The sequence below is a fragment of the Vicugna pacos genome, chromosome 5 (genome assembly GCF_048564905.1).
Source record: "Vicugna pacos chromosome 5, VicPac4, whole genome shotgun sequence".
NCBI lineage: Eukaryota > Metazoa > Chordata > Mammalia > Artiodactyla > Camelidae > Vicugna > Vicugna pacos.
Window position 1 is genome coordinate 68595936 of NC_132991.1, and position 24165 is coordinate 68620100.

Sequence of the window (24165 nt, forward strand, 5' to 3'; positions counted from 1 at the left end):
AAAAGTTTTAAGTCACTGAACACCAGAAGTTTTGTTTTTTTTTTTTAAACAGATAAAACAGACGCATAAAAGGAAAACAAAACTCAAGCTATGTCCAAAGCTCCAAGTGCTATGGACCACGGTGGAATCAGACACGATTCCAGTTTTGTGTCTTAGAATGCTGGAAGGACACCACTCACTGGGGCTGCTTCCAGTTCCCCGATGAGCCCCGTGCACCACACAGGCAGCTCGGGCTGAAGACCACTGCATCTCAGGGAAGATCTCAGACAGCCAATCTGAATACAGAATTTCCTTAAACAAAATAAATTCTAGTTGTCTAAACATTAAAAATACGTTCTACTACCATGATTTTTCCATGGTACGATTTTGAACAGAAATGGCAAGAAAATTAATGACATATAATGTCTTTCTTTCACTGAGTTCCATCACTGCGTGCCTAAATTCTGGTGGGCATGAGTTCTCCAAGTGCACCTAAAAATATCTGACTGAAACAATTCTTTGAGTTAATTATGATGGTCTTCTGAGTAACATAATGTAAATGTGAAATAAAAATAAAACTAACAACAGTCACTTGTTCTAGAAGTTTTTATTGAAGCCAAATCCTTCCCTGTCCCCAGGTGCTCCTGAAAATTAACCCAAATAGTTGGAAAAGGATACTAGTGTTAATGGTATTCTCTGAAAATAAAAACATTAAAAAAATGAACTGTTAAAGTAACATGGAAGTGACACAAAATTTAAAAGAAAATTAAGGTGGAAGAACCTAAGCAAATGAAGATTCAGGTGGGAAAAGGCAATACGATCATTTGATAAAAGTATGTTCTCATCTCTCCTCATGAAATGGAAAAAAAAAAAAGATTTTAAGTGTGCCAAGTCTGAACTAGATTCTGGAGACCCAAAGATGAGAATGATCTACAAGGAGATAGACTAAACATGTAGTTTTTGGGGGGAGGGAGGTACTGGGAACAGAACTGCATGTCAATATAATTAGTCTCCTTTATAATCTTACGTGTTTTTTCAGAGAAGCTATGGATTACTTCAAAGCATCCATAAGCTTTACCCGACTGCCAGAGGTGTCCACAACACAAAAAAGGTTAAGAACTTCCACAAGCAGGTCTGACAAACGTGATAAAAATAGTCTGTAAAAGGTTTACAGGTACAAGGGAGTGGATAACCCGTGACACAGAGAAGTAGGGGGGCAAGTTTGGGAGGAAGACAGCTTCCAAAGGAAGTAATTTCTGAGCTGGGTTTTAAAGAATGAATAAACGACAGACCTGGGGACTAAGTGCAAGGAAAAAAATGTTCCAAGTAGACGGTGTTTTGGGTGGGCATATTTTATTAATAGTGAATACTACCCATGGATAGCTTTGGCAAATATACTAACTTAAGAAGAACAGAAATTACATCATTTAAACTAAGTTTTACTTATGTACTATTCTTTCCTGGGTACAACGGACACTTAATACATTGAATGCTTTTAGGGCCACAAGTGTATTTCGATACATTATGATAAGAAAAGCACACACCCCTCTATTTTTACTTACAGCATGGTTTTCAATTCTTTAAAGAAGACAGGAAGTTGATGTTACATTTCTGTAATTAAATAATGCTTGTATTTTCTTTTGAAGACAGAATTATTAAAGATAACTTTCATTCTTATATTAGCAAAAAAGGGGCTAATCAATTTTTATACCCTCCTCCAAATAAGGCCTAGATTTTTAATTAGTTTGTTTAAGGTTGTCTTGTTAAGACACATGGCTGCTAATGGATCTTGAGGGTGAAACCTCACATTTCTGAAATGTGACTTCTGACTTTTGACATTTTTAAATGACAGAATCTAAAATCAGTTTAACTTACTTTCTGCTTTCTTGAAAAGATTTATGACAGCTCTCACACAAACTAACATGCACAGTAATAACCTGTCCAACTGGCACCCAGATCAAGAGGCAGAACACTAACAGTGAGAAAGCACCCCCCTCCTCTTCCAGCCACCACCCCAGCCTATGAAAGGAATCATTTTTGATTCTGTTTAACTTCTGGGAGCAGACTCCCCAAGGAACTCAATACCCACCCCTGGTGTGTATGACCTGTACTTGTTCTACTAGGAGCTGCAAGTACTATTACTTCAAAGCCTTCTTCAGTTTAAGAGCCATACACACCAAAACCCCAAAATACATAGACACAAACCCCTCAGAACTAGTTAGAATTTTTTATTTTTTCCTGAAGAAGTTATTTCAAAAGGACTATACCTCAAAATAGATGTAACTGTTTGCTAGAGGGCCTTTGGAGAAGCAGATGGTCAGGCTGGATAATTGCTGTAGGTATTTTCACGCTGATACAAGGAATTCTTTGGTATTTTTTTAAAAGGGCTTACATAATTTTCTTTTTAAACTCAGGCATAAATTATTAGCTAAAAATAGTGGTTTCAAGTAACTTATAATGGGAAGAAGGGAAAGAGTAGAAAGGGAGGGAGGTGTCCAGGGGGGTTATATATATTTTTAAATCTCTATACTGCAAAGAGACAATAATATCTAGGAACCTAAGGTAACTAAGGTCAAGAAGTTCATTAATTGGGATCTGGAAACAGCATCTGACTTCATTAAAAAAGGACTCGCTAAGTACAGATGTCATAGCTATGATCCGTACCGTATCAAAAAAAAAAAAAAAAGATATGCAGAATCTGGTCTTACTCTTTCTGGGCCCAAATCCAACTACCTACTTTTTTTCAGGTAAATAAATATACATTTCTAGTCACCAGAGATCAACCCCTCACCCAACTCCAATCCACATTAATCCACAATTAAGACTTACAAAAGCATACTTTAAAGAATGATTAAATAAGCTAAACTTTTAAAATTAGGACCAATAATCTACCTTGATTTAATGCTAGTGTGTTCAGTGGGTTTTGCTCTAATTGTGACATAACTAGGGCAAAAAGAGACCGATTTTTTAAAACTCTGAGTAACTAGTTTTATTGATAGAAGGTTAAAATTGCCTCTAAGAAATTTCATTATTAGGTTACTGCTGTTAACTTCTTTTAGGAATGTAATTAAGATATTTAAAAATGAAAAAGGCTTTTATGTGCTACACATCCTTTATATTAGTAAAATTTATAATAAACTATGTGCATTTAAAAAAAGAATAGGTTTACTTTCTAATAAAGAGGCAGACATGCCATAAAACGTTTTCTGTTAAAGAGTTTACTTTGTTTCTTTTATCTACCTATCCATCCACACCCCCCCCAACCCAGTCCTTTGTTCCTCCCTTTAGAAATAAGTAACATAATTGTATACATACAGTTCAGATACTGAGAAATTTTCCAAGCAGTCTAAGGCAGATACCACAGGACACCAAGCTATACAACCAACATTCACTCAGTCATTTACATAGAAATTCCAATTGCTTTTTAATTCCATCAGTCATTTCTCTGTACTTAGGCACATGTTAACTACCAATAAGTCAATCTAAGAGCTCAACTCCAGAAGGTTTCACGTGGACCATTTGACATTTACTTAACTGAATGACTTCATTTCTTGAGAACTCTCACAGAAAGGTCAAAGCCAGCATTTAGTCAAGCATAAAAACCCTGCGCCGTTTGCTGTCCAGGTCATACCCACCTCCATATTTTTACTCATTAGGCCTGGGATGGGGCCTGGGACTCTGCAGTTTCAACTAATACCCCACTTGATTATGATGCAGCAAGTCCATGAAATAGATCTGGAGAAAAACTGCTCAAACTCTCTGGCACCAGTCAAGCTTTTATACAGACATGGGTCAAGAAAAAAAAAGTTGCTAAAACAGAGTTTTCAATTACTGTCACAAAAGCAGATAGGAGACTGACAGCTAGGATTTCCTAGTAGAGAAGGTGAAGGGGTTCAAAAACAATGCTCTTTGTCTGGAAATTATTCAGAATTTACGTTAAAGGAAGCAGTGACCGGAGGGACAAAGGATGCCATATTTCAAAATGATTTCAGTATTTCATGATGGAGGAAAAAGATAAATTATGTGAATCAGATAAGGTTGGAAAATCTCCACATTGTAATTAAGGTTTCACAGTGAGAAAAAGCCAGAGGGTGGCTCTCAGACTTGCAGCCATAGTGAGACTGGAAGGTGAGGCTTAAGTACCACCATCTCCCCAAATAATGTGCATCATACCTCATTTACTCTGCTTCATACACCCCTACAACCCTGCAGCCAACACTTACAAAGCAAGGAGCCACAGCTACTGAAAACACAAGGCTGCAGTACCCTCTGAGCAGGTTTTTGAGTCTAAAATTAAGAGTACCTGACTGGAGTACCAGCCAAGAGAAATATATGAGCACAGGAGATCGCATACCAAGGTCACCAGGCCATTTAAAATTCTGCTTGTCACATGATCTTCATCACAGTAACATGTTTCTGCAAAGTAAGAGAATTCTCTTCCCCTCATTGGCAGAAAAATATTTTTAAAAACTGTTTAAAGAACTGGAGACCAAAAGTAGATAAAAACTGAAGAGAATCTGATCCTTGAAAGGAGGAAACCTACCCTGGGTGAAATCCATGGTCTATCTTGAGTAAAAACACCGCTAAATTCAATGTGTGACGCTGACTGTTTACAGATTCAAACATAACCACAGACGGTATGTCAGGGACAACTGAGGAAATGTGAATAACAGGATATTAGTTGGTATTAAGCATAACTGTAATTTTCTTGGGTGTGGCAATGGTATTGTAGTTATGTAGGAGTGGTTACTTTTAGGAAACGAGTATTAAATTGTATTTAAAATAAAGTGTCATGATGTCTGCAACTTACTTTCAAACAGTTCAGCAAAAACTAACACTAACACACAGAAACAAAGCAAACATAGCAAAATGCTAACTACAGGATCCAGTGGTGAATATATAAGTGGTCAATGTATTGTTCTTCAGCCTGTTTGAAAATTCTAATAAACGTTTTTTTGTAGGGAGGGGAGGCAATGGGGGATACTTACGAGCATTCCTCAAAGACTTTGACCCTTTCACAGCCCTCGGGAGGTTCCCTTTTGAACATGTAACTGTTGTTAGGTTTTGGTGAGGTTGCATATTTGGGCAAAGGAGAGTTGTTCCCATTTTCTGCAATAAATGGCACACTGGATTACTAAGAAATAGGACCACATAGGTGCACAGTCATACTCTGTTTAATTGTTCTTGGCACTCCCCCAACACCATGAACTACTTAAGGGTAGAAACAGTGTTCTATTCATCCACTTTACCCCAATATGTAACACAATTCCCGGTAAAAAGGAGATAATTAATGTTTGTCAAATAAATGCATAAACAAGACATTTTAATTTCTTTTCTACTTAAAACTACCACAGCCTAGGCCTGTATTTTACTCCTCGGCACTGAACACTGATCTGCTGCTGCCTTATTTCTATTCTGTACACAGCAGATGGGCTCAAATGCCATGCTCATTCTTCCCAGGAAAGTGACTGAATTGGTTCTTTACGGGCTGCTCATCCTTCACCTGTGGCCTGCCCCTCAGCATCTCTCAATTTGATTTCTCTGCTCCTCTGGTTACAATCACTGCTCCAGGTAGTCAGAGCCATATGCAATGTATGCTGAAGACTCTTTTGCCCACCAACTTCTCTATATCTAAGAGGTCCTTCTCTGCTCATTTTCCAAAACATCCCTCAAAGTCTGGCTCAAAGTTTTTGAAATCTTTCCAAATTAACCCATCAAAGGAAACACCTCTTTACTCTGTTATTCCTGTTCAGTGCTGGTGTCCTCAGTTTCTACTATATAAATTTAAAATTCTTGAAATGTTACCTAAGTGTTTTAAGTTTTCAATCTGACTGTGTCAGCTCAACTACAAATTCCTTGCTGGCAGTAGCACTGTCGCCCTTTCCTATAAAGAAATCACAGAAGCTAACCAGCCACTGGTCTCCTCAAGTTAGATAAGCAGGACTTAAAATTTATGGAGTTCCTACATGTTACTGAAATAAAAGTAGAAAGTATGGGAAATCAAAGGGTAGATTCCAATAGCCATGGTTTAATTTTGGTGGTGCACGGTATATTGACTGAGTACCAGGAGCTGCACCAAATAGTTTGTATTCACTTTTAATCCTCACAGTAAGTATAAGACGTAGTTAATTATGCCAACTCCTCACAAGAAACACATGGCCCAATCAAATGATTTAATTCAGTGGGTATCAAACTTGGGTGCACCTGAATCACCTGGGAACACCAAAAACTTCTGGTGTCTGTGTCCTGCCCCCAGCGGTTGTGATTTAATTGGTCCAAGGTGTTTTATTTAACCTAGATGCTAGCAAAAAAGGGTCCAAATAACATTTTACAACTGCCCATGGTTTGAAGTGTTGTCTTCAGAAAATCTTATGTCCTCTTTACTTGCTATATAGTCTCAAAACTTTAGGTGACTGGCAGTAATGACCAGTTGTCACTGGGTATAGAACATTTTCAGACATTCAACACACTGCACATAGGAAGTTCTAAATTAATTACTACTGAACTGAGCTGTAAAATTTATTAAATAATATCTTATTGCTCTCAAGTTCATGCAGTACTATGATTAGGCTAAAAAAATATTGCCCTGATATAGATAGATGAAAGATCCTATTTTTCTTAAAAGGTAAGAATATTACTAGTAATTAATATTCTAAGTGCTATGTATCCAAATTACTTTCTGGGGTGCATAAGTGGTTTAATACTGTAAGTAACCCCACCCCAACCTTTTACTCTAGGCTTGCCTTGAATACTCATTTTGCAATGATACGTATATATAAGATGTATGTATATACAGGTTAGCTTAATACTTGTTAGAAATACCACAAATATAGATCCTAAAAAACACTAACGTGAAGGTTTCATATTCAATTAGAAAGTAGTTAAGGTAGCAAAAACATAACAACTAAGGTGATAGAGAACAAAATGCTCCTCAGGACAAATGTGCATTTCATTTATACCAAAAAGAATGTTTCTTACTAATAACTAACTTGTATTAACAAGTGAAAAAAAAAGGTACAAACAAAAGCCCATAAACCCCACCCAACTAGAGCATCACCTGAGCACCACAGTAAAACCTATTGTTTTGTTCTCTAATTTTTAAAAATTCTTGTTTTGAACACATCTCGAAGTGATTATCTCAGCAGCCCTAAGTGTGCGTGCTCTGCTAGAAAATGAACAGAATGCGTGAAAAAACAGGTGGTATTCACTTATCCTCTGGTAGCAAATTCCTCCTGCGTCGTACCTTTATCCCTGGGGTCCACAAGCAGGTCGTCAGCCGAACAAGGGCTCTCCTCACTCCCCTCGTTGGAGATGGTGAGGAAGGACGTGGGGGACACAGACTGTGAGCGGCTGCTGTTGTTGCTCCCCCGCTCTGCCCCGCCGGGGGTCTGCGTGTCGATGCTGCGCGTGCTGCTGCTCCTCTGCACGAGGGGTGGAGGTGCACGATGGCCATCTGGAATGTCTTGTGGCTGTTATCACATTTTAAAAACATACATATTATTTGCCATAGACTTTGACATTCACCCTGAAATGCTCCCAATGTCAACCATCCCCTGTTGTTCAGAAGATTCAAAACTCAGACACCCTCTCCTAACAAGACAGAAGCCTTTGTGTTGCTCCATTAGTGACAGGCCCATCTAATCTGTCCCCCGCTGGACACTGCGCAGCAGGGAAGAGACTCTGTATTCCCGGGGTCAGGCACCTGAGAGGTCAGTGCCTGCTGAAGGATGAACTCTACTGAATTACTTACCATATGCTAAATATTATTTTTAAAATTGTAAAGACGGGTCACGGTGAAAGAGGAGAAATCCAGGTGCCACACTAGGTTCCATGTTGGAAGGACAGGTTACCACTGTGTGAACCAGTGATACTTGATGACAGGCCCTGCTGCCTTCTCCTCCCACCCACTTCCTCCTGAAACAGTGTTTTCAAAGAAACTTCCTTACACGAGGGAAGGTTAATCACAGCAGTGCTAATTATAGAGGGAAGTCAAGGAGAACTTCAGAGGAAAGCTCGTGTGGCTCACTTAGCAGATCCCTGTACACCTCTAGTGCATTTACTTGGGGAAGTTTCCCCATGATGCAGAGGAGGAGAGAGTGTGGGCAGCTGTGTTTTCTCTAAGCTAAACCAACCTTTAATCTTAAGCATCAATAAAATACTTTTCTTGAATATATGTATGTATATGCATGACTGGCACATTGTGCTGTACACCAGAAACTGACACACTGTAATTGACTTTACTTCAATTAAAAAAAAATTACTTCCAACTTTCCAATTCTTCTTTCCCTGAAGAATCAAAGCTTAAATATATTGTGACATGGTTTTAAGTATAAACAGGAAATTTTCTCACCGACTTAAATGTGAGCCATTCTTATGTGTGTCACAATTAATAGAATACACATTCTTATATGTACTGTAGGTAAGCAGAACTGTGCTTCATGCTGATACAGTCAACCAAACAGTAACTGACAGTGAGCAAGAGGTGGATTCATACTTAGAAAGTACTCCGTGTCATAGCCCTCCCTCCCCAGCACACTAGTAAGCTAGACTTTTGTTAAATGGAGTTACAGCCATATTATCTGTCTAGCAATTTTTAAATACAGAAAAACAAAAAATAGCTCCTGTTCAAGGATCCAAATTTAAGTCACATCAGATGTCTCTACAAGATACAAAGAACTGAGAACTTTCCATTCACTTGCAAAGGTCAAAGTTTTTCAAAAGAGAAATTTTCACTCTCAAGGAAAAGAAAAACCTATATAAATATGGAAAACAAAATCGTGAATTTTTTAATAGTTAGAAGAGTTAATGGATAAGGATGATTTTAAGGTACAATATTAACTTACGATAAGTTGTTCCTCCTTTTCCCCAGTCTCTTTAATTATTATTTCAATCTCCTGATTCAATCCTTCCACACTATTCCGGAACCGGGAGCCTGTTGATTTGGTGATGGGAATTACTGGAATAAGTGCACTCTTTGGAACAGGAGCCTAAAGAAAAAGTGGTGGGGGGAGAAGACACATTTAATATTACCTTTAAATTCTCTAGATGGAAGCACACTTCCATTTGACGTGAGTAACTCGAAAATAAGTCAAAATAAAGTATGGGCCTCACAAAAAGTGTGAATAACCAAACCTGCTCCTTGGAAGACATGAAACATAATTTAAAGGCAAAACCCCACAAAATCAAGGTAGAATTTCAGAAAGTTTATTCACATCTGTGAGGGACTGTAAAGGGGACAGGGATAAAGGAAAATACTAAAAGAATATCAACCTCATATTATAACAGAGTTCAGAGTTCAGAGCATTAAAGTCCTCCAGTACATTAAATTATCTACACTCCAAGAAATAAACAACAAAAAAAAAGTAACTTCATCAAAAAAAAAAAAGAAAAGTAAAAATATTTTAGTGGAAAAACAAAATCACTTCCAAAGTCCATATGTATCAGTAAGATTATAGAATAACTTACTTGTGAAATTTAATTATTTATATTTTCATTGTAATGATTTTAATCCATTCTGCTCAGAAAAGAAAATGACATAATGCATTTTCTTCTTTTTCCAAAGCCTCTCTCTAATTTCTTAAAAATAGTTTTTTCCACTGGCACATTTTTAAAAAGAAGTAACTGGTTATATAATTACAGGATATCACTTGGTTTCCTGACAAGATACCCAAAATAAAACATGAAACAATAATTGCAGAGGTTATCTGCCAAAGTTCACAGCAACAGTGTGACCGGAGATGATCTTGTATTGTCCTCCTCTCTGCTAAAGAAATGCGATTAATGGATCCTTCATTTGAAAAATCTCTCTTTCGGGGAAAGGTGGAGTCAAGGGTAGTAATAGGGCCTCTAATCAGTTACGACTAGTTCCATTTGATAACCTTGTCATCTAACACAGAACTTAATGTTAAACCTGTATTTCTCCCTTTTTATTCCTGAACATCTTTATTTAAAAAAAAAAAAAGCACAACACAATAGTCCTTGGAAACCAAGGCAAGAAATTTGTGAGAAAAAAAAAACCAAGGGGAAGCTTCAACCTGGGGTGCAGAGGCAGTACTTTACTGCTTAGTAATGTTGGGCCCTGAGTCTCACTTCTTCAGGGGTCAAGTGGGAACACAACAGCCCACCTCGGGGAGTGGTTTTGAGAAGGGCAGTGGTGCAGAACCTGGCCCAGAAAGGACGGGTCTTCAGTAAACAGTAGCTACACTGTTTATTTCATGTTCTCCCTATTATGTATTTTGTTCTTAAAATAATCTCTTGTTTTCACAAATTCTTTCAGGTACCATTTATTTTCTTCTACATATGATGTCTTCTCATTCCACCCCCCCACCTTTTTAACCCCTCTGTTCCCCTATCTTCTCTCCAAACCTTCAAGCTTCTCATACTATTTATTCCCTTTTCACTTCCATCTCTTCTTTCTGTCCCCTCTTCTAGTCTCCATATCCACTATGAAAGGAAGGAATATGAAAAATCTTAAGTTTAGGTATTCTATGGGTCTTTTTAGAGAGAATTTATAAATCTAATTTTTTTCAAATCCACATCTCTGATTCATTCTCTACAGTGTAGATCTCTGGGTACACCATTTCCAAAAATGTTTGCTGAGGAAATCTTTGCCACATCAATAAATCTATTCTCTTGCTCTACTTTCTTTTCTCTCAACACTTGTCCTGGTTAGACCGTTTCAGCTTCTGTAAGTGTAACAACTCTATACCTAACTTGGCTGGTGGCTAAATAAAAAATACTGGCAATTCCAAGCACTGATGAGGAAGCAAAGGAGATTTTCACATACTGCTGGTGGGGATGCACAACGGTACAAACATTCTGGAAAAGTTTCACAGTTATTAAGTTCAAGATACAACTAATATATGAACAAACAATCCCATTCCTGAATATTTACCCTAGAAAAATGAAAATTTATGCATATGCAAAACTCTGCAAGGGAATTATAGCAGTTCTCTTCATAATCTCCAAAAACTGTAAACGACCCAGCTGTCCTTCAACAAGGCTTCAGTGTAAACAGATACTGTGGTAAATCCATGTAATGGAATATCACTCAGCAGCAAAAGAGAACAAACTATTGATACAAACAACAACGTGGATAAATCAAAAGGCACTACTGCTGAGTAAAAGAAGACAGCCTCAAAAGATTACATACTGCAAGATTCCATTCATAGGATATTCCCAAAAAGACTCGACACCAGAGTGATGGAGAACAAATCGGTGAGTGCAAGGGGTCAGGGAGGGATGTGTGTGTGGCTACACAGGGACAGCATGAGGAAATTTTGGGAGGTTGATGGAACTGTTCTGACACAATATCCTGTGCCACAGTACCCTGACTGTGGCAGGTGGTTACTATACATGTATTAAAATTCATGTAGTTGTATGCCAGGCAAAAAACCCCATCAATTTTACTATATGATAACTGAAAAACAAAGGAAAAGTTTCTAGCCAACAGGATCATGTTCTTGTCTGCCTAATATTGTCTCCTTAGGTCTTTGCCTTGAGAGCTATATGCTGAAATGGATGAAAAGTAGGAAGAATATTTTTTAAAAAGCAGCCCACAAATGACTTAGGGAGCTCTCCAAAGATAGGTATATCCATTACAGATGAGGTCAACTGAATACCCACCAGCCCAGTCAGCTGCCTTTCAGAAACCCTATTCTTCAATCCTTCCATCCTAGTGCTACAAAGCCAGTAACTTCCCTCACTTCCCACAAGGCCCATCAGCAATCCAGCGCCAGTTCACCCTGTGGCAGGACTGTGATCAGATGGGGCAGGAAGAGGAAGGCTAACAGCCACGGCCACTGCTCCATTCCAGTCTTCTATTAACCTGCATTCTCCACCCTCCGCCAGCTTGCTCTCATTCCAAGGTCTTCACTTCCTACTTTAACTTTACTGAAAAAATGCCTCAGAGAGTCACTAAAATTGGTATTTCTGGTCAGTTTTTTATATCCCTAAGATCTGTCACTAACACCTTCAAGGAAACTCTTACCTAGTCTCATCATCTTGTTTCCTTAGCAACAGAAGAAAAATCTCAAAGTATAATCTAACAAAGGCTTTTAAAAAATCTCAGATATGTACTTGCATCAGGGATAAGACAGTGGGAGAGTGAAGCTAAGACTATGTTTTGGTTCATGATGATCAAGGAAGAAAGAAACCTTTCTCAAGGTGGTAGGAATAAAAAATAAGAAAGAAAATAGTGAGGTGACAGGAAACTGGTTCGGAGTAAAGCACCCAGGGGTTAAAAGAAACCTACAGCTCACTCGTCTGCAGTAGAGGGCATATTAGGACACATCTGTCAGGCAGTCATCCTACCTGTGCCTGGACTCTTCCTGTCTCAGGAAATAATGAGGGGATAAGAAACTTACAGATGAAGAAAGATCTCAGGAGTTAATAGCATGTATCCTACAAAAAGAATTTTTATTTTATTTTTTTACCGGGTAAAAGTTACTCAATTCCACACTTAATTTTCTTTCTAAGTGTCACAAAAACAACATAAATGATGGCTTGTATTGGTGAATTTTCAGGCTGCTTTCAGGTATGCATGTTTGGTTTATAACTGTTAAGTTATAGAAATGAGGAAGGAGAAGACCAGAAGGGGAAGACAGTCTGTCAAGACTTCTGCAAAATGCTGACGTTCCTGGATTTTAGAACCATAAAGATCTATTAGCAAGCTTGCTAAGAACTGAAAGCTTAAGTTTTCTGTGTGTCACATTGAGAAATGCAAATGCCTGGGACCCACCAATGTAATAACTAATTGTACCACTTGTTACTGCCTTTCCAGGAAGCTAAAGAAGTCATATCCTACACACTTGGTAAGAAGTTTTTCTCAAATATTATATATAGAGCAGCAAGTATTTATCTATAGTTTAACATATTTAAAGCAAAGGAAAGAAAGGAAAGAAAAGAAAGAAAGAAAATGGCCACTTCCCTAAGGTTACCGTATCATTTTAGATAAATGAAGCAAAGGTTCAACTGTAATTCATTTAACTAGCAAATAGTTATATGATTAAAGGAAAACAACCCACCCAAAAGGCCTGGGAAAGATTTTCTTCATTAAACATACTGTTATTGTTCAGAAATAAAAGGTAATAGGCCTCTGATTTTACTCCTTACATAAACTATATTCTAAAATATCTAAAAGTAACAACAATGATTATGCTTTAACTTTTATGCTTCATTTCAAGGGCTCTTAAGGAATTTTATGTGTGTGTATATAATTTATTTTTCCCATATCTACACAGGTTTCTACAATATAATCTGTTTTTCTAAATATAAATCAGTATATGCAAATATAAGTGGGTTATATTTACTGAGAGGTCATCTTTACACAGCTCTGAAAGAGTAAAAGTTCCTCAGTGTACTAAATAAAGCAAAATCTCTCTCCCCCAAGATCTGCCCTTTGGAAACGAGGATCTCCTATTTCTCAGTTTTTATTTTTTGGCTTTTTTAGTTAAAGTATAGTCAGTTTACAATGTTGTGTCAATTTCTGGTGTACAGCATAATGTTTCAGTCACACATATACATACATATATTTGTTTTCATATTCTTTTTCGTTATAGGTTACTATAAGATATTGAATATAGTTCCCTGTGCTATACAAAAGAAATGTACAGCTTTATTTTATTTTTGATTCTTTCTCTTCAAATCATAATGCCTTCCACCCAATTAAGATTTAAATTAGGCAAATCACTGTTTTAAAGTTTTCTTTTTCAATTTACATTCTCCACATATTATATACATTAGTGCTTAAAGATCAAATTCTGCATAAAAACTGAGAATTAACCAATCAAGAAAAAGCCCCAAGAGAAGGTTTGACCAACCCTGAATCTTCATTAGAGGTCAATCTACACTGTAACTTAAATATGTGTTTCAAAGTGTGGGGATAACACTGTGGTATGACATATAGAATCAGGAAAGGTGGAAAGAATCCCTATTGAAACAGTAGCTAAGCAAAGAAAAGATAAAGTTAAATTTTCAAAAGAAGAAAAATGTGCCGTGACAGGCAAGTAGGATAGAAAAAGATTGGTTCAATAACTCAACAGAGACCTATGAGAGAAATATGAGCCAGAAACCCTAATGCAACAAAAGGGAGGTCAAAACTGATGTTTAGGATGGTTAAAAAAAAAAAATAGAAAGCACTGGGAAAGAAGCTTTCCTGTTTCAAGGGCTTTTGTAGGGGCCTCCATGTAGCCTTGAGTCCTCCTGTCCTGTCACCATGACTTTATTTCTGTCCTCCAGCAATCACTGTCCTTTCTTAACACTTCTAAACTATAGCTGTACTCTTATAAAAAAAGGCCACAGCACAAGTACCTATTCTTTAGATTTCTAAGTGGCAAAATCTTAAAAATTACAAGAATAGCGATTATGCACGGGACTGGAAAACAAAGATTCTGGTGCAGAGCAGCAATTTTCACTGTTAAAGTGCAATGCTTCTCTCATTCCTCAAATGAAAATAGATTTTTTCCCTTTTCTACCTTACTATCCCGTGGCTCTCAAACCGTCCTATGCTACTCCAAAACTATCAAGTCCCCAGTCCAGATGAAGAAATATGAAAATCCTATGGGAGGGCTTTCTTGCTTGAAGCTGTAACAAACAGCCAGAAACACTTGCACAAGTTTTTAAATTCTCACTCCTAAGTCAGTTTGTGTGGCTGTGAAGATGCTGGCATCTCGCACTCTTCTGTCACTAACACCTGACTCTAATAATCCTCAATCAAACAATTCTAAAATGTGTTAGCTATATCTTCTAATGAGAATTTCTTGAAATAACTCCTTAAAAATATGACATCTTAAGAATCTGAAGGCTTTGTCAATTTTGGAAATCAGTGACATGTGAAAAGTCTCTGTCTTCTAAAAAACTCAGCATTTGTTCTTCCTAATAAATAGTTCCCCAGTAAATTTCCAGGGAAAGAACCACTCAAAAAAAGTATGTGAGAATTCTTTCCTAACTGTAAAAAAAATCAATTGTAAGTCCAAGAAAAAGATCTTTTGTTAACTAATGGTTATAGACTACACCCCATCAGCAGAGCAATACTGTCCTGTGATTGTTCAGAGGCACTAAAGGAATTTCCCAGTAAAAATAATCTATGTATCATGAACTCAAACAAGAAAAACTGTAATCAGTGGGAAAGCCTATAAAGAAAAAAGTCAGAGCCTCCAAAGTATTCAAACTTCTTAACCAAATAATGGAAAATCTATCCCTAGAAAAGTATAATATAGAAAAAACCTTAAGCACACAGGAACTACACCCAACTAAATAGACAAAATTAGGGAAATGCTCTACAGAATCTGAAACACTGAAAGTGTTCCTGAAACATCTGTAATAACATTTTTTCCACACTAAATAAACAAACAAACATAGGCAGTCTAATACATGGTATGATCTCAACATGGAATGTGAAAGGAAAAAAAGACGAAACATGTCAGGAAGAGCTGTCTTTAGAGGGTGAGACTGGATTTTTTTTTTTCTATTTGATATTTTTTTAAAAAATTAACAGCTTGATTAAGATACAGTTTTTCTACTTGACATTTTTAGTTTCTAAAATTTTTGCAATAAGCATGTAAATATTTTTATAATAATAACAGCTTTAGAAAATATGTTCAATATGAAATTGGCAGAGAAGCCTAGTGAAAAGCCCAATAGTTTACCTCTTTTATATTAAGGTATTACCTTTAATGGCTTAAGAGTTACTGAGCAATTACTATGTGCCAAGAATTGCATGAATTGTTTTATAACACTCTATTGCATTTAGTCCTCGGGACAACACAACCAATAGGTAATATTATAATGCAGAGAACCTGAGGAACATCACACAGCCAGCAAGTGGCAGGACCCAGATCTTCAGCTGAACAGTTTGATCTCAGAGCACCTGTGCTCATCCTCTACACTGTTATATGGCCTCCCAGGTTACTTTTGGGTTCTTTTTTACCATCTTATCTATTATTTCCAAGCAATTATATCTGTATTTTATCTATTCATTTTTTATGTTGGTTGGTAGATTTTTTTTTGTAACAACTTATTGAAAAATGAGTCACAATACCATATAAATGCACTCATTTAAGTGCACAACTTTTGCTTTTTTAATGGTTATTGAACAGAGTTGTGCAACCATCACAATTAATTTTAGAATCACATTAAAAAAAAAGTCCTCACCCATTAGTAGTCACTCCCTATTTCCTCCCAACCTTCCCAGCTCTAAGTAACCACCAATCTACAATCAGTCTCAATGGGTTTGCCTATTCTGGACATATCATGTAAGTGGAATCATATGTGTTCTTTTGTGTCTGGCGTCTTTCTTCACTTAGCACGTTTTCAAGGTTCACCCATTGGTCAGTATTCCATTCCTTTTTATGACTGAATAATATTCCATTGTAGGTATACTGCATTTTATTAATCCATCCATCAACTGATGGACATTTGGGCTGTTTCCAAATTTTAGCTATTGTGAGCCATGCTGCTATGTACAAGTTTTTATGTGAACATGTTTTCAATTCTCTTGGGTACACACCTGGAGAGGAAGTGCTGGATCATATCATAACTCTTTTTATTTATTAGCCTTTTGAGGAATTACCAGGTTGTTTTCCAAAGTGGCTGCACCATTTAACATTTCTATCAGCAATGTGTAAGGGTTCCAATTTCTCCACAACCTTACTAACACTTACCTGTCTTTTTAATTTTAGCCATCCTAATAGGTATGAAGTAGTATCTCACTGGAATTTTTATGCATTTCCCTACTGACAAATGATGCTGATTTTTTTCACATGTTCACTGGCTATCTGTATATCTTCCTTGGAGAACTCTCTATCTAGATCCACTGCCCAACTTTAAATTGGGTTGGTTGGTTGGTTTGTTTTTTTACTGCTGAGTTCCAAGAGCTCTTTATATTTGAGATACAAGTACTTTATCAGATATATGATTTGTATATATTTTCATCTATTTTGTGGGTTGTCTTTTCACTTCTTTTATGGCGTCCTTTGAAATAAAAGTTTTTAATTTTGATAAAGTCCAATTTGCTTACTTTTTCTGTTGTTGCTTTTGATGTCACATCTAACAAACCACTGTCAAATCCAATATCACATTTATGCTTGCTTTCACCTAAGAGATTTTACTTTAAGCTCTTAGATTTAAGTCTTTGATCCATTTTGGGTTACTTCTGTATGTGGTATGAGGTAGGTAGGTATATTTTTTAAATCATGTTTTTAAAGGCTCAAATTGGCCTTATCTTTTACTCCTATGTCTCCATCATTCCAATCTCATCAACCATCAGCTAACAAAATTTAAAAACTCAGACTCTGAAGTCAAAATGCCTTGGTTAGGATCCCAGCTCTGTCTCATGCGTCCTTGAACAAGGTATCTGATCCTCTCTGGGCCTTAATTTTCTATCTGTAAATTAGGGATAATAACAATCTCCATGCCAAAAATGAAGATTAAATGCTAATAATATATATAAAAGCTGAGTAGAGTGTCTGCTGTGTGGTAAGCCCTTTATAGAGTTCAACAATTAATTACTATTTTCTAAATATCACTCAGGTTTGTCCATTCTCTCCAGCTCCATAGATTCCACCTCACGTAAGGTCACCATCATTTCTTACTTGGATTATAACTCTATTCTCAATTGGTTTTCCTGCCTCTAATCTTGTCCTCTTCCAAATTCATTTTCTACTCTGGACTCATAATGATCATTACAAAATGCGTATCTGATCAACTATCAACCTCCTGCATTTTAGAAAACAGTTCTCTGGTGCCTCCAGGACAAAGTCCAAACCTCTTGACAACTGAGACACGAAGACTTTCTGGTCTGGCTGCTATTCACCATCCAGCCTAATCTCTTACTACCACCCTTACCTGAAGCCATGATTTCTTCTACCTCCAGAGAACTGGCTAAATCCTACTTAACCTTCAGGGATCACCAAGACACCACTTTCTCTAGAAGCCTTTCTAGATGTCTCCGTAGCCAGTCCAAGGAAAAATCCCCTTTCCATAGCGCTATGAACATTCCCTGATCAACCCATTCATTATACCCTGTAGAAGTTACCTGTTTACCTATATCTATTTGAGATTTGGTGGGGGAAAGCCCCAATATTTCATTTATTACTGCATCCTCAAAAAGTACTACAGTACCAGTCATATGGGAGATATTTAATAAACGATGCATGGATGGAGGAATGACCTCAAAAGTACACACATCTCAAATTGGTACTTTTCTCCACTAGGTAGAGAACCCACTAAAGAAAACCACACCTTTGACTTAATGAATAATATTTTTACATGCATAGTCAGAAAGTTTCAATTAAATATGCACACCACTGCCATAGTTATCAAAATGCACATGTGCCTGATCTCTGGTTGGCTATTAACACTCAATAAAGCTAGTCAAGCAGTCAAGTTTGGTGTTTCATGTTTTTGTTCGATGTGTGAAGTGCTTGTGTTTGGTGTGTCAAAGTGTACAGAAGTCAAGCTATATGAATTTATTTTTCAAGTTACTGTATTTTCTAGTCCTCACTTTTTAGGCAAACATGAAGTTCATGTCAACTCCAATAATTTTTATTAAGTAAATTCAATTTGCAAGGGAAAAAATTTCTGGGGGGTAATTTTACTGCTTTAATTGCTGCTTTTAATGCAACTTTAAAAATTACTTCGAGAAGTTATAAACTGCTAAAACCTATCACATAATTCAATAAAATTCAATTTTAACCTCTATGCTACTTGTAGTAAAAATATGGATTGGACATAAAAATTGGCCTTATCTCTCAGAAATACATCTAAATTATTTTTGGATGAATTAGAGGGAGTGAAGGTTGGCAAATTCACCAGTAAAACCATGTGGGTCTACAGCCTTTGAGAGTGAGTGGAATAATTAGTATTTCAATTTTCATAATTATTAGTCTATTCAAATTTTCCATTTCTTATTTTGCCAATTTTGCATTTTCTATTTCTCCAAATAGAAATCCAGTTTGTTTAGGTTTTAAAATGTATCAGTGTATATTCATACTTAAATTTAAATGCCTTATATATGGAAAAAGCTATTGGAAACTACAATCAAACTATAAATTTGTGATATCAATATTGTAGGACACAACTAGCTTGAAAAGAAGTATACACCTCTACCCACACTTTCTCTTGAAAACAACCCACATATACTTGACAATCATCAGAAGCTATCGACCTATAAAAGGCACTGGTGAACTTTTTCTTGCTCTCTCCTTGCTAAGGGACCCTATATGATTTCAATTCTGTTAGAGAGAAATGCTCCCTGAGCGAGCCAAATAGCAGTTCATAGGGTTCTGCTATACACCAGAGACTGACACATTGTAACTGACTGTACTTTAACAAAAAAAAAGTTTTTTTAACAAAGACTTTATGCGACAGGTCTTCTATCTTCAGACAGAGGAAAGTGAGACTTAGAAGGAACAGGTCAGTCATCCAGGGTCTGGTTCCAGAGCCATGCTTATCTCTCAATACTACATTGCCTCCCATACTACATTGACAAAGATAAAAATACAGTCAATTAAAATGTGTAACTAGTTATATCCCCTGAAAGTGACCTCACAGATCACTAAAGGAAACTACCATTTTGTCAACTTAATATTCTATTGTCGTTGTTATTTTTTAACGAAGGCTGTGATTCAGTATTTAATCATTGTTTCAAATATGTGTTTGGGCATTTTTACCCTAAACAGTTACCTAGGAAGTAACATATAACCAGGAAAACAACAAACCCCTCATCTGGATTTTGTGACATTCGTGCTCCTACCTGACACTGGTTAATAGCTGCGTGGTTGCCATGGAATGGAGACTGTCTTTCTTTATCTCGATGATGCCGACTGCTGTGTTTACTTCTCTGCAATTGCTGGCGTAATTTTGCAATCTGAAAATGAGAAAAATAATAAGTGTGTCAGAGTGTTTTCCTCGTTACATAAAACATATCCTTGTTTAATAAGAACCTGTAAAATTCTGCCTATCTTTTGAGTTTTTAAACCATACCACAAAATCTGCTTTATTGTACAAAATTTATATATATACACATAACATATATGTACATGCATAAATATATTTTTCTTTTAAAGAAAAAAAGTTCCAACATTGTTCTGAGCCTTCAAGCTTTCCAAATACAGCCAAAAGAGGTTTTTAGCATTTAGAATAAATTACATTATAGCTTTTTCAAATTAAAAAAAAATTACTCTTTTATTGCCCTTACAATGAGTCACATTTTATTTAGAATTAGATCTTTTTCAAATACCTAATCTTCAAAAGCTCCAAAAAGCATATAGTATTATTTAAAAATCAATTCAAGCCATGAACTGAACCCACAGATTCTATCTTTAAATAACAAATACACTTTCAATCAATATCTCGTATTATTCCTTGATTGAATTTTCTGTTTTATTTCTACATTATGTGTAAAATTAAAATGTCATAATTAGAGGCATAGAAAATGGTAATCATAGCATAGGGCCATGATCAACTTGGCTATACTGGGTTACTGAATTTCAGAAACACTACCTTTGTACATAGAAATAATAAATGTGAATTTGTTGTATCACTACAATCTTATATATCTGATATTTATATGATATTAACAACTATGCACTCTCCTTAAAATGGAAATGAATTAACACATAATGAGGTAAGTTATGTGTACATGTCCCCATTCAAATCTTTATCCAATCAACATAGTAACAGTTCTTCTGTTACTTCTCAAGTAAACAAACAACCATCAAAAAATCCCTCAAAATTAAAAAAAAGCAATGGAAATTTGACAAATCCTTGCTGCCTACAACTTTAAGGAACTAGCCAATGGATCAAATTTCCACACCCACTTCCTTGGAACCATTTTCCTGACCTCCTTAAGTTGATCTGTGCTGCCCCAGGACGCTGAACGCTTGTGAGACCCTTTCTTCTTTTCAGAGTATTCTTCAGCCCATGCACTCTCTGTCTATAGTGGGGAAAAGAAGGAAGAGGTTTCAATAAAACAGTTAATCATTTAACAATAATGCAACAACATGGATGGACCTTGAGGGCATTATGCTAAATGAAATAAGCCAGAGAAAGACAAACACTGTCAGATCTCACCTGTGGAATTTAAAAAAACACTCACAGAAAAAGAGATCTGATTTGTAGTTACCAGAGCCAGGAGTAGGGAGAGGGGGAATTGGATGAAGATGGTCAAAAGATACAAACTTCCTGTTTATAAGAGAAGTAAGTGCTGGGGATGTAACATACCACATAAAGGTTACAATTAACACTGCTGCCCTATGATACATTTGAAAGTTGCTAAGACAGGAGATTCTAAGTTTTCATTATAAGGAAAAAAGAATTTTTTTAGTAACTCTATGAGGTGATGGATGCTACCAAAACTTATTGTGGTAATCATTTTGCAATAGATGTATGTCATTATTCTGCATACTTTAAGCTTATACAGTGTTATATGTCACTTATATCTCAAATAAGCCTAATATATGCTTACCTTTCTAAAAAATGTATGCCGTATTTTTCTATTAAATATATATTCCCATTACAGAAAAACTCAGTATTATAAAATATGTAAAATAACACAAATTGCCCATAATTCTCCCAGTACCAGTTACTTAACTGCAATATTTTAGCCTATTTCTCTCATTTCTATTACTAGTAAAAATTAGCTATTTTTTACATCATTATAAGTATTAACATATATTGAACAAATGCATACTAGTAATAGCTAACATTTCTGTGATCTTATTATGTGCCAGGCACTGTGCTTTATGAAAGTACAGCGAAAGATTGTCACTGTATTATCTGATTTAATACAAACAAAAAGTTCTACAAGTTCTGGAAGGAAGCTGTGACAATGAGAGGTTCTAGGTCCAGGTCTAGGAAGTGCTAGAGGTGGCAAAGCCAAAGATATAAACCTAAGACTACAGAGCTCATAATCTTAAACTGTCTTTTCTTGCTTTAAACATCTGCAGAGTATATCCTCAAAAATGTTAAATCCTTGGTGGTTACACAAAATCCAGAATTTAAAAACATTGCTAAGAAAAAAATTAGTTCTCAGCACAAGAAAATATGCTCAATCTCACCCATAAAAAGAGAAATACAAGTTAAAACTTCACTGAGACCAGGCGAGTTGCTCTTCTACGTGGCTGGTGGGAATGCAAAATTAGTACAGCCTTTATGGACGGGGATTTGGCAACTGCTGTCAAAGTTACAAATGCACATACTGTTTGACAAAACAACCCATCTTTTGGAAATTTATACTGCAAATGTACAAAATTTATATCTTTATGCACAAAATAACATTATTCGCTATAGCAAGCACCATTTGTATAAATAAAAGATTACAAAAATAGAGAATTGGCTAAATAAAATATGGCTTGTCTTTACAACAGAATACTATGCACCTATAAAAAATGAACAAGGAAGTACTGTTGTAATACAAAATAATCTCCATGAAATAGTGTTAAATGAAAAGCTCAAGGCTCAGTATAGCATATACAGCAACTACCTATAGATAGGATGGCTAGAAAGAATATACACACATGTAAAGTATCTCTGGAAGAATCTACATGGTAGCAAAAGAAGCTGTATCGGTAGTTGCCTCATGGGGAGGAAATCCTTCACTGTATATTTTTCTGCACCTCTTGAATTTTGTACCATATAAATGAATGTATAGCCTATTCAAAACCTCTTTATATATAAGGTGGGAAAAAAAAAACTTTGAAGGGGAAATTTTTCTAAGTGGATAGAGTAATGTCCTTAAGTAAAAACAAAGTTGCATAAGAATATGCTATCTTGTGTTTAAGGAAAAAAAAATCACTCTTTTGGGGGCAACCTCCAGGGAAATAACCAATTTAGGCAAGGATCATCAATGGACACTATAACCATTAAATGAAAAGTTACTAGGGAACAGGGTATTCAGCTGGTGCAAAAAAGTACTCTACAGTTACCTGCTAACTGAAAAATGATGAAATATCTCCTTTACAAATATGTAGGATAATTCATAAAATAACTAAATATTATTAAGACCAAAAGAAAGTATGAGAATGAGCTGTTCTAAATCAAAAAGGTCTCAGAGGACCCAAGCACAATGCATGAACCTAAGACTGGATTCCGTTTCAAAAAAAAAAATCTTGGGTAAAGTTTAACATGAACTGGTTGTTACACGATATTATATAATTATTAATTTTCCTAAGTGAGCTAATGCTACTGTGGTTATACAGCAAGTTTCCTTATTCTTATAAGATATATGCTGAAGGATTTAGGGATAAAGTGTCATGATACCTGCAACAACAGAATTTCAGAAAGTACAGCAAATACACACAAAGACAAAGACTGGTAAAGCAAATATGGCTAATGTTTAAAACTGCTGACTCTAATGACAGGTATAATATCCTTCAGATTGTTCTGTATGTTGAACACTTTCTTAGTAAAAAAGTTAAAGAGGAAAAATCTTAAATCATATCAATTGACATTTTATAAAAATCTATTTAGGACAATTCCATAAAGAAATATTTCTTCCAAAAAGTATTAGACAAACAAATGCAGAAAGAATGACAACAGAGTTATTAGAAAATCACCATTTGTAACTACTATAGGAATTCCTGATTTAAGCAAGCATCATCAACAAACACTTTTTAGGAAGTCTGTTGGGGAACAGGGTATTTACAGTCTCAAATACTTCCCCACAGATTACGTCCATACAGTTACAGAGGGAATCTGGCAGATCAAACTTAACATTATTGACACCATGCACCTCCTGATGCACATGTATGGAGGAACACACATCACATTCCTGCCAAAAATATTATTACTGAATCTAATTATGAAAAAAACAGATAAAAAGTTGAGAAGATTCAACAAAAATACTGCTTGCAATTTTAAAAAATATCAGGGTCACAAAAGTCAAAGAAAAGCTGAGAAACAGTTACAGATTAAAAGATTCTCAAGAAACATGACATCTAAATGCCACGTGTGCTCCTTGATTGGATCCCAGGTTATAGGAGAAATCGCTATGGAGAACATCGCTGGGGAAATCGAAAAAATGTGTCTACAAACCACATATCAAATAACAGCAAGGTATCAATGTTAAATCCCCTGAATTTGGAAATTATACTGGTAATATTTTAAAGTCTTTGTTTACATATATCTTGAAGTATTTGAGAAGAGTCAGAATGTATGTAAATTGTAAACAATTAAAAACTAACAACA

The 24165-nt window shown here is 36.0% G+C and overlaps 2 protein-coding genes across 11 annotated transcripts in view; one reads left to right on the forward strand and one right to left on the reverse strand.

Annotated features, from left to right (window-relative positions):
- ICA1L (islet cell autoantigen 1 like) overlaps positions 1 to 566 on the forward strand; it is a 59048-nt gene extending 58482 nt beyond the window's left edge. For all 9 annotated transcript variants that reach the window (XM_072961447.1, XM_072961446.1, XM_072961437.1 and 6 more), the window contains one exon: positions 53 to 566. The gene's annotated coding sequence lies outside the window, so the exon portion shown is untranslated. The remainder of the gene's footprint in view (positions 1 to 52) is intronic.
- The window catches only part of FAM117B (family with sequence similarity 117 member B), a 59075-nt gene that overhangs the window by 3969 nt on the left and 30941 nt on the right, over positions 1 to 24165 (reverse strand). For both annotated transcript variants that reach the window (XM_072961436.1, XM_072961435.1), the window contains exons 3-7: positions 20822 to 20914; positions 19733 to 19846; positions 8823 to 8966; positions 7223 to 7448; positions 4968 to 5088 (exon numbers count right to left, since the gene is read on the reverse strand). In XM_072961436.1, the coding sequence (XP_072817537.1) occupies positions 4968 to 5088; positions 7223 to 7448; positions 8823 to 8966; positions 19733 to 19846; positions 20822 to 20914 (698 nt within the window). The remainder of the gene's footprint in view (positions 1 to 4967; positions 5089 to 7222; positions 7449 to 8822; positions 8967 to 19732; positions 19847 to 20821; positions 20915 to 24165) is intronic.